Source organism: Chiloscyllium punctatum, chromosome 12 (assembly GCF_047496795.1).
Source record: "Chiloscyllium punctatum isolate Juve2018m chromosome 12, sChiPun1.3, whole genome shotgun sequence".
Taxonomy (NCBI): Eukaryota; Metazoa; Chordata; class Chondrichthyes; order Orectolobiformes; family Hemiscylliidae; genus Chiloscyllium; species Chiloscyllium punctatum.
The window spans coordinates 5,443,008-5,454,707 of NC_092750.1; the positions used below are offsets into that span (position 1 = coordinate 5,443,008).

Sequence of the window (11,700 nt, forward strand, 5' to 3'; positions counted from 1 at the left end):
GTAAGATCAGTGCTGAGGGAGCGCCGCATGGTCAGATTGTCAGTGCTGAGGGAGTGCTGCGTTGTTGGACACTCAGTGATAAGGGGGTGTCACGCTGTTGGAAGGTTAGTACAAAGAGGTGCCGTAATGTCAGAGGGTCAGTACTGTGGGAGTGCCGCATTGTTGTAGGGTCAATACTGAGGGAGTTCTGCACTGTTGTAGGGTCTGTACTGAGTGAGTACTGCTCTGTCAGAGGGTCAGTACTGAGGGAGTACCGCACTGTTGGTGGGTCAGTACTGAGACAGTGCAACTCTGATGGTGATGCTGTCTTTTGATTGAGTTTTTAAGCTCGGGTTCTGTTCCTTGTAGGTGTTATAGATCCTGGGCTTTTTGCAAAGAAGAGCAGTGCATTTTTTCAGTTGCTGCATGAGTAAAGTAGCACTGTGTTACTGGATTTGTAATCAAGAATCTTGAACTATTTTTTGGAATTGAGTTCACGTTCCATGCAGCAACTGGGGAGTTTAACTTTGCCTGAAATCCGAAATTAAACTGCCTGTATTAGTAATGGAAACACAGAGTCCCCAGATTGTCTTGAAAACCCAGTTGATTCACTGATGACCTTTGGGGAAGGAAGTCTGCTGTTCTTACCTGGTCTGGTCTACATGAAACTCCAGATCCACAGCAATGTGGATCAATCTTAACTGCTCCCTGTAATTCTCATCCAAAGCACTATCATATGTTCAAGGAAACAGCTGACTGCCATCTTCAAGAGGATAGATGGGGGATGGGCAACAAATTTTGGTCTCGCCAATGACCCCAAAACTCTGTGATTGAGTAAATAAAACAAAAAACAGGCTTGTGCAGACCCTAAAGCAAACACAGAAAATGCTTGGGAAACCTTAGCAGGTCAGGCAGCACCTGTGGAGAGAGAAACAGGACTCTTGTTGCGAGTCCAATATGATTTCACCAGAACTTAACTGTGACTGTCCTGTGGAGACACTGAGGTCTGCAGGTGCTGGAGATCAGAGTTGAGAGTGTGTTGCTGGAAAAGCACAGCAGGTCAGGCAGCATCCGAGCAGCAGGGGAATCGACGTTTTGGTCTGGAGCTCTTCATCATGACTGTCCTGTGGGTGAGCTAATTCTGCTTACCTGGCCTCGCACAGTCCATCGATGCACAATGTACAGCACGGTTTCACTGAACTGAATACACGTTGCTTTTCCAAAGTGGGGAGCTCGTTTCACGCTGCTCTGAAATGTGACTGGAGCAGGGCTGTGTTTTCCAAAGGTGAGGCTCACAGGAATTTGGGTAAAGAGATGCACTCACTAACACATGTAAGAAGAGCTGGCAATGCTGAATGGACCGAATGTCCTCCAGGTGTTTCCCTTTCTCCATGTTCTTTCATGGGGATGGACGTCACCAGCAAGGATTTGTTGTCTGTCCTTAATTGCCCTAGGACTGAATGGCTGCTCCACATTTCAGAGGGCAGTTAAGAGACGTAGTTTGGGCCTGGAGTCACATGTAGACCAAACTAAATAAGAACAGTAGATTTCCTTCCCTGAAGGACAGTATTTAACCAGATGGGTTTTTAGAAACGATACTTTATGCCAGTTCTAACAGTAGCATTTCTGAGCATTCAATTATAGGTCATTTAATAAATTGAATTCATATTTTACCTGCTCCCACGATGGAATTTGATCCAATGCACCCAGAAGGTTTGCTTGGCTCTCTGACCACATACCTGACTTGGAAATATATCATCATTCCTTCAGTGTCACTAGGTCAGAATCCTGGAATTGCCTCCCTAAGGACATTGTGGGTCTACCTCCAGCACATGGACTGCAGCGGGTCAAGAAGGCAGCTCACCCCCACCTTTTCAAGGGGCAACTAGGGATGGGCAATAAATGCTGGGCCCAGCCAGTGACACCCACATCCCATGAATAAATAAAACAAAAACTAATGACAACACTAGTCAGCCCCCTCTCCCTCCAGCTGTCAGTGCAGCTATTGCCAGAGATGCTTTGGAGGAGATCTGCATTGTTGGATAGCAAGTTAGGGCCCAACTGCCCCTCTCTAGGGATAAATGACACAACAGAGCACCTTCATGTCTGATCTTGGGTTTATGATACTTCTGACGTTAGGGAGTTGGTGGGGCATGGTGGCTCAGGGGTTAGCACCGCTGCTTCACAACACCAGTTTTGATTCCAGCCTCAGATAACTGTCTGTGTGGAGTTTGCACATTCTCCCTGTGTCTGTGCAGGTTTAGTCCGGGTGCTCTGGTTTTCTCCCACAGTCCAGAGATGTGCAGGTTAGGATGGATTGACCAGGGGAAATACAGAGTAAAAACAATGACTGCAGATGCTGGAAACCAGATTCTGGATTAGTGGTGCTGGAAGAGCACAGCAGTTCAGGCAGCATCCAAGGAGAAGCTCCTTGGACAGGACGTTCTTTAGAGGGTTGGTGTGGACTCAGTGGGCTGAATGGCCTTCTTCCACACTGTAGGGATTCTGTGATAGGAAAGTGGGAGAAGGGAGTGATTAGTTGCAAGTGTTTTTAGTTTTGAGACAAGTCTTGAGGAGTACCAGTTTGAGGGTGATTAGAGCTCCATTCAGATTACCAGATTGTTGATTATCAGGAACAGTACTAAAGTTTTAAGTTGGAACAAATGGTTATTCTGAAGGTGACTGAAGACAAAATAGGCTAACATCTAATGTGTTCCTGAATCTACTATCTCACTGCAGAGCCTTTGCTTTAATTTAAATACCAATACCATTAATATTGGAACTTGCATTTTCCTAGCACCTTGAGCACAGTTAAACATCCCAAGGGGCTCAGCTGAAGCAAGAATAAGGATGAGAGAGGGCTGTGCTGTCAGTGTATATAGAGTCGGTTCATCATCACATCGTAGCCTGCTGGTCACAGTGGTCAGCCTGTATCAGTCAGAGTCAGTGACTGGTCAGTCAGGTCGATAGGATAGTGAAGGCGGCGTTTGGTATGCTTTCCTTTACTGGTCAGAGTATTGAGTACAGGAGTTGGGAGGTCATGTTGCGGCTGTACAGGACATTGGTTAGGCCGCTGTTGGAATATTGCGTGCAATTCTGGTCTCTTTCCTATCGGAAAGATCTTAAGAAACTTGAAAGGGTTCAGAAAAGATTCACAAGGACATTGCCAGGTTTGGAGGATTTGAGCTACAGGGAGAGGCTGAACAGGCTGGGGCTGTTTTCCCTGGAGCGTCGGAGGCTGAGGGGGTGACCTTATAGAGGTTTATAAAATCATGAGGGGCATGGATAGGATAAATAGACAAAGTCTTTTCCCTGGGGTGGGGGAGTCCAGAACTAGAGGGCATAGGTTTAGGGTGAGATGTGAAAGATATAAAAGAGACCTAAGGGGCAACTTTTTCACACAGAGGGTGGTACGTGTATGGAATGAGCTGCCAGAGGAAGTGGTGGAGGCTGGTACAATTGCAACATTTAAGAGGCATTTGGATGGGTATATGAATAGGAAGGGTTTGGAGGGATATGGGCCGGGTGCTGGCAGGTGGGACTAGATTGGGTTGGGATATATCTGGTCGGCATGGATGGGTTGGACCAAAGGGTCTGTTTACGTGCTGTACATCTCTATGACTCTATACCCCTGGGTAAATGAGCTGGAAACAATCGCACAGAATTCCCACTGAACTGCTGATTGATTTTCAGTCATCATTTGGGCATTGGGCGAACATGAGATTCTGTAATATGCAGAAGGAGTACTGTGTCAACACATGAGGGAAGACAGGACAGAAGGAAGTGTGTTTAGAGGAACGAGAGGAGACTTTATTGAAAAATCCAAGATTCTTAGGGGACTTGACGGGGGTTCGTGGAGAGATTGTTTTCCCTTGTGGGAGAGTCTAGCACCAGGGCATAATCGCAGAATAAGGATCGCACATTGAAGACAAAGATGAGGAGAAATTTCTTCTCTTAGAGGGTAGTAAGTCTGTGGAATTCTTAATCACAGAGGTCAATTGAGGCTGTGTGGTTAAGTATAGTTAGTGAGATTACTTAGATAGTTAGACTTTTAATCAGTAAGGGAATTGAGAGAAAAGGCAGGAGAGTGGCATTGAAGATTATCAAATCAGCCATGAACTCAGTGAATGGCAGAGCAGAGCTGATCGGCTGATCGAGTGACTTCTCCTCTTCCTTGAAATGTTTAATACTAGGCAGGGTGCATTTAAAGTGAGGGGGGGGAAGTTCACAGGAGAAGTGAGGGGCAAGTTTTTACACAGAGAGTGGTTGGTGCCTGGAATGTGCTGGTGGTGGTGGAGCCAGATATAAAAGGGGCGAATAAAAGCTTTTAGATAAGCAAGTGAATATGCAAGGGATGGAGGGGTATGGACCAGGGACAGGCAGAGGAATTTGTTAAATTTGGTGTCATGTTTAGCATAGCATCATGGGCTGACGGGCCTGTCCCTGTGCTGTACTGGCCTATGTTCTACACCTTATGGAGTTGGAATTGGAGGTCAAGGAGACATCATTCGAGATCATTATTTTTAATGGCATCAGAGGCTGTTGATACTCATTGTCTAAGTCCACTTGCGTTGTGCTTTACTGGGCAGCTGGTGACAGTGTGATCTTTCCATGGGATGAGTTAGCACTTTGGAGAGGGAATCAGAGGAATGGGACCATCTAAAAAAAGCAGAGGAACCCTATGCAAACCATAGGAACATGTTGAGGCTATTAATCCCCTGATCCACTTTCAATGAGATGAAGGTTTATCTGTGGCCTAACTCTATATGCCTGACTTGGTGGCCTATCTTTTTTAATACCTTTACTTAACAAACAAATGATTTATTTCAGATCTAAAGTTAACAATTGTTCTAATATCAGCTTCCATTGTGGGGTGGGGTGGTGGAGAGAGAGAGAGAGAGAGAGAGAGAGAGAGAGTTAGAGATGATGGCCCAGTGGTAATATCATGACTAATCCAGTGACCCTTGCTAATGACTTTGGGACCTGGGTTCAAATCCTACAATGGCAGATGGTGGAATTTGAGTTAAATAAAAATCTTAAGTTTAAGAGTCTAATGATGACCACAAAGCAACTTGGGAGGTGAGAAAAAGCCCATCTGGTTCACTAATGTCCTTTAGGGAAGGAAATCTACTATCCTTACCTTGTCTGGTCTACCTGTGCATCCACGGCAATGTGGGTCATTTTTAACTGCCCAATTGGCAATAAATGTTAGCCTGGCCAGTGACCTCCATGGCTTATGAATAAAAATAAATGCTTTACCTGATTCATTCAACACCATAGGCACCTCAATAAATCTTCTGTACTTAAACGTCAAACTCAGACAGGGTTTGACAGAGTACACAAAGAGAAACTGTCTCCATTAGTCCAAGGGTCAAAAGCCAGAGTACACTGTTTTAAGATGATTGCTGAAATATGACATAGAAAATGTTTTCCTTGGAACAAGCAGTTGGGTGTGGAGTGTGCTTTGTGAGTGTGTGGTGAAGTTTCAAGTGAAGCTTTCAAGAGGGAATTGAATCATTTCAGGGCAATTTGGAGTGGGTGAAGCTATTCTATTAGCAAGCTAGCAGGAACTCAGTGGGCCAAGTGGCTTCTATTGGTGCTGTGCCATTCTAGAATTCTGTGAATATAGGGACAAATCTAGTCTCTGGATGCCTTTCTTTATAATATTAACCGTTTTAGGCCAGGTCCATCAATGGCCTAGTGGTATTATAATTGTCTGTTAATCTAGAGACCCAGGTAATGTTCTGCGGACCCAGGTTCAAATCCTCCTATGGCAGATGGTGGAATTGAATTCAAATGGGGGGAGAAAACTCTGGAATTAAGAATCTAATGATGACCATGAATCCATTGTTGGAAAAAAACCCATCTGGTTCAGGGAAGGAAACTGCCTTCTTTACCTGGTCTGGCCTACATATAACTCCAGACCTACAGCACTGTGGTTGACTCTTAACTGCCCTGTGGGCAATAAATGCTCGCCCAGCCAGGGGCACTGTCATCCCGAGAATTCATTTTAAAAAGTGCCATTTGGTGAAGTCAATAGATGTGAAGCTGGAAAAGCACAGCAGCTGAGAGCATCTGAGGAGCAGGAAAGTCAACATTACGGCCCGAATGAAGGGGTTCAGCCTGAAACGTTGACTCTCCTGCCTCTCGGGTACTGTCTGACCTGCCGTGTTTTTCCAGCTTCACACCTATTGACTCTGACTTCCAGCATCTGCCGTCCTCACTGTGCCACTGGGGGAAGTTAGTTGACATGATTTTTTGCTTTGTCGTGATCTCAGGTGAACCGGCCCCTAACGATGAAGAAGGAAGGCATTCAGACCCGGAACAGGAAGATGTCAAGCAAGTCGAAGAAAAGCAAGAGGATGTCGGATGGTTTCGAGGAGCTCTCCAAGTGCATGCAAGACAAGACCTCATCGTTCAGCTTGGCGAGCCACATGCAGCACATGGGCCACCTGCCCCCTTTCAGCCATGCGGGTCACGTATTGCCCACACCAACCCCCATTCACCCATCATCCAGCCTCTCGTTCGCACACCCTCACCCCTCCAGCATGGTAACTGCCATGGGCTAGAAGGAACGGCCACTCCCTCAGAGGAAGAAGACAGAGAGTGAGAAAGACAAGAGAGAAGTGAGAAAAACAAACAGTTACGCAAGGTTTTTGCCTTTTATCTTGTTTTTCCTTAAGAAAAGAGCGAAGGGAAATCACGGACAGTGTGTTGTTTGGAAACACTGGGGGGTTTGGGGAGGTGCGGGAGAACAGGCCCCCAGTGATTGCCTGGTCATCTTTGCAAGACTTTTGGGTGGGAGTCAAATTAAAAATTATATACATGTTACTGTGCCCTTCTTCATAAATGTACCAAGAAACTGTACAGCATTGGCATCACCTCTTCAGAATAACTTGAGAGGCACAAAGAGGGAGGATTGCATCAGTAAAGTATCAAGGATTTCCATCCATCTTATTGATGTGAATATTGTAAATCAGAGAATTCGGGATAAATTGACTGGTAAAACCTAATAGCTGATGCTGGATTCTTTTCATTTTAAAAACACAAAAAAAAACATTCTCAAAAAATAAGCAAAGCCACTTAACTTTGAAATATAGTTCTTTCTGTTTGTCTTGCTTTAATTATTTCATGTTGTGCAGATATTTTTGTTTTGAGGGGAAGGTTAGTGTCGATTCTGTGATGAGATGCATGCTTAGAGTATGCTTCTTGGGCCAGCGTCATGAAGTTAACTGTACCGTCTGGGCGTAGATTCTGGGTGTTGTCCATGTTGATCCCCACCCTCAGTCATCTGGTTGTGTTGAGTTAACTGGTGAAAGGTGGGTCATGTCACGGAAGACCCCTTCAGGGAGAATGGGCATACTTTGAGGTATCATGATGGGATGAAACAGTGTGAGGTGAAGCAGGGACAGAACCCATTGTGATGGCAGACTTGTTTGTTTATTTGTGGGATTGGGTGAACAATGTCAGTTTGAGGTGGGTGGGGGAACATCGTTGGGGGGGGTGGGTTAGAGTTCCTGGAAGACACTGGGAATCATCTGAGCAAGATGAGAGGAAGGATGAGGCGTGTGGGGAGTGGGCAAGACAGTGAGAGCCTGCATCCATTAACAAATGAGTCTGTTATCTTCCAAGTCAGTTCTCAGACACACACCAAATCTATGAATAAAGAAGACCTTTCAGTGTAGATAATTAATTGTGTACATTATTATTAATATTTCACAAGCTGGCAGATAAACACACACGAGATCTTCAGCATGACTGCCATCTTCATCTTAATTTAAAGTGACAGATCACTGCTCCCACTTCAGACCTAAAAAGGTCATTGTGCTTTAACAGTAAATTAGGCCCAATATTAGAGAACACATTGGGGAGCAGGCAAACTCGTCGTAACCCTAGTTACTGTATCCTGGAGCATATTGCCAAACAGCCCTGAGAACATGTCAACAAATTTAACAACAAAGAAATGCATTTATGTGGCACCTTTAATATAGCAAAATATTTCTAAATATGTCAAATAAAGCAAAATTTGACATGGAGCTGGATTTTTCAAAACTTTTGGGGAGGTGACCAGCAATTTGGTAAAAATTTTAGGTTTTAAAGAGAGTCCTAAAGAGGAAAGAATTTGAGAAGGAGCAGTTTGGGAATATCACACATGCGTTTCATAGTGGGACCAAGGTGGGAGATGTTTTAAAGGTTGCTTTGAGATACACAGTTGTTTTCTGATGGTTCATTTAGATTTGAGTTATGCATTCTCAACTTCAGAATCAGTGTGCCATTTAAACAAAGCTGATTCCTTCCAACAGTGTAACCTCAGAGCTGAAAAATAGCAATGATGATGCAGAAGAATTCTTACCATTATTTTATAACTCCCTCAAAATTAAACTTCCCTTCCTCCTTCTTCTCGTACTCCAGACATGTCCACTGAGAAAGCTTGACACACGTGATGAAGGAAATTCTCACTGTGCAATGTTGAACTAGGTACAGGGTGAAGAAAAGAGAACAGTGTCCTATTCAACATTTTTTCCTTGTGCTCTTTGTCTGTGCTGTGAAAATTTATAACTTGTAGAAAAGGGATGGATATATATGACCTTGCAATTGAGAACTGATGACTATATAGTGTCATTGAGTTACATAATGCTGTATAAGACAGGAAGGATATTGAGGAATGGGATCACATCAGCACGGTTCACTCAGTAAAAATTCACAGTACCTGGAATCTATGAGCCCCTTTCTCCTAATGCACCCTGAAATATTTTCTGCTCTGCATATGCCATCAAAATAGGAAATAAAATGTGCTGTCCATTATCACATAACAACAGTGACTGTACAGTAGTTCTTTGAATGTGAAGTTTTGCCTTGAGAATTTGCAAAGGCATGTTATAAATGCAAGTTGCTTCTTTATTCCATTCCACTAATAAACATCTCAAAACGCACATCAGCAGCATTTTAAAACAAAGAGTGCAGCAAAAAAGACACGTCTACAGATTGGGTTTACCTAAGTTCAGCATTCTTTCAAAGTGGGGGTAAAGGGAGACAGCAAAGTGTACCTTCAACCGGTAGTCACATCATTTTCCTTTTCAACTTCATATTGGGTTGATAAAAATATTTTCTGAATATTTCTCAAGGACTGAACAGCCATATTAAAAAAACTGCTTTAAATGTTTATATGATGGTTTGCTAGTGGCACTCGGCATATATAGCTGCACTTTGTATAGGTTATATGTAATATCGGAGAGGGTGGGAGAGAAGGAAGGCAATTACTGTCATGTGTGAGATACAAGTTAAAAAATAATCCTTTTTCTCTTTTGTTGAATAAATTGACACCCGGTGTGTGTGTTCTTTTTCAAATATGGTACAGCGAATAATAATTTGAAAGGAAGCTGATTTTTTAAAATCTGGGAATGTCAAGGGGAGAGTTACTGACAAAAATATTTTTAAAAAATAAAAAGCAAAAAAAAATCAGAATAAGAGGACAAGGTGCAATATATTGTCACTCACTGCAGTATAGCCTTTTCCGCAGTGAAGATTTTTAAATTATTTTGTATCTATCACTATAAACATATGTTGTTTTCTTGCAGTATTTACATTTTTCTCCTTGTTTTATTTTTTGTCGGTAGATTAAGTTATTGGTTAAATATGTACAACATGTTTATATAATTATCTGTATAAATGTGTATCTTATCATCATTATTCCCCATGAACATTGCTAAAGGTAATAATAATAAAAAAAAATTTAAAACCAGTTGTTTTTGAAAACAACTTTGTTTTTAGCTGACAATTTTTAACTTCTGTCTGGCGTACTTACAAACATTGGACTGTATGAATTGTTAGCAGGAGTTGACTGTGCTCTCAAATCCATATTCCTGCCTATCCCCGATAACCTTTCACCTCTTGGTTTATCAACGATCTATCAACCCCTGCCTTATAATATTTAAGGACTCTGCTTCCTTTATCTTTTGAGAACTCATGAGAGGAAAATTAAATTACCTCATCTCGGTCTTAAGCTGGAAACAGTAGCCCCTGGTTGTAGACTCCCCCCAAGACAGGAAGCAACTTCTCCATGTCAAGACCCCTTAGGACCTTATATATTTCAAGCAATTCACCGATGGTTTTTCCCAACTCCAGCACATAAGAGTTGAACAATTTTGCAAAAGAATGGCAGAGGTCAATTATGTTTCATTTTTGAGTGACTCCAGACCCCAGTTGTGTAGATCATCCCAGTAACTATTGGAATCAGGGCGAAGAATGACTCTACAAGTCCTTTTCTGAACACTTTCACTTGGAATATGTTGCTGTGTTGTGACTATTCCACTCAAAATGCATAGGAGGCGCTGGTGAGGCCCAGTGGTGTCAGCACTTGTGAGTCACCTTGGACTGTTTTATACCCAACGCTCTGTGTGGACATAGGTTTTTGCTAAAAATTGGAACAATTTTCCAATCTGGGTTTCAATATCAAACATTTTCCAACATCAGCCATTCTTTCTTGGGTACAGCATGAAGGTGAAGATCTGTGACTGCTTCAACCACATGATCAGTGACAGCTCCACACTGCACGGATACGATAGTTATATTTCACACTGTCCTTCTGCTCTTGCAGAACACTATCAGATGCCTGAACAACTTCTTCAAATATGGGACTGGGAGCATACCAAACCTATTCGAAATTACACTAATAAGAGAGAATCTTAATCTGCCCTGAGGCAGGATTGAAAATCCCCTTCCAGGAATCATCCAAACTTTCCAAATTTGCACCTTGAATAGAATGAAGCCTTTTTGTCAAGTTGATCAAGGGTTCCAATGGAAACAGATCCTGAGGTTCTCCTAGTGACCTGGCCAACATTCATTCCTCAGTCAAGTTCCTTAGAGCAGTGTTCTGCCTGACTGGAGTACTACACTGGAAATCAAGTGCTTCTGGTCCCAGAGTCATCACAAAAGTTTAAAAAAATTTATAAAAGTCTGCTCAATTTACTTGCCTTTCTTAAATTCAAGTTGATAAAAAGCAATTTTCTGTACTTAACAAGAATTGCTATTTATTTCAAATTAATCAGTCCTAACTACAGATAAATGAATTCAAATTGACAATATAAAACTCTACAACTTACAACTCTAGCCCCTTACAAAACTCCTTTATGCAAGCAGACCGACAGACAAAAAACAAAATCTAATCAGGGCTTAGATCTGTTCTGAATTTGGAAAGTTCCAAAGCCATCCCTTCAAACAAACTTCCACGAATCTTCTTGCATTCCAAATCATCGGCTTTTTGATCTCTCCCTCACAAGCTATAGCCCTTCCCCACCCGCACTCACTGTTTTAAAATCTTTCTCTTTCTCTGTTCTCTCTGCCTGATACTGGGAAATTCCAGCAAGTCAGCTCAATGGCCCCTGCCCACCCACTTCACTGAAATGATCTTTTTATTTGCTGTTCATCGATCTCTCCCTTTTTTCCAGCTGCTTTTCACTTCCTTGCAGCAGGCATTGGGTTATAAATTATATAAAAGTCTCTTAGTTACTGGTTAAAAGCTGTAGTTTACTACAACTGGGTTAGGAGCTTTTGTCAGTCTCTTGGTGTTTGTTATAACTGGAAAGAGAGAGAGAGAGAGACACCACCTTCCCAATCTAGAGGTCTGAGGGCCTCTGGCCATACCATTTACACCCACAAACTGCTCAGCTCCCGAGGAGCCAATCACACAATTGTTGTCAGGTAGAAGGCCTTTCTTGTCAA

At 42.8% G+C, this 11,700-nt stretch overlaps 1 protein-coding gene across 6 annotated transcripts in view; it reads left to right on the plus strand.

Annotated features, from left to right (window-relative positions):
- The window catches only part of gata2b (GATA binding protein 2b), a 32,372-nt gene extending 24,902 nt beyond the window's left edge, over positions 1-7,470 (plus strand). For all 6 annotated transcript variants that reach the window (XM_072581790.1, XM_072581789.1, XM_072581792.1 and 3 more), the window contains one exon: positions 6,258-7,470. In XM_072581790.1, coding sequence (XP_072437891.1) covers positions 6,258-6,548 — 291 coding nt within the window. In that variant the 3' untranslated portion in view covers positions 6,549-7,470. The remainder of the gene's footprint in view (positions 1-6,257) is intronic.
- The last annotated feature ends 4,230 nt before the right edge of the window (positions 7,471-11,700 follow it).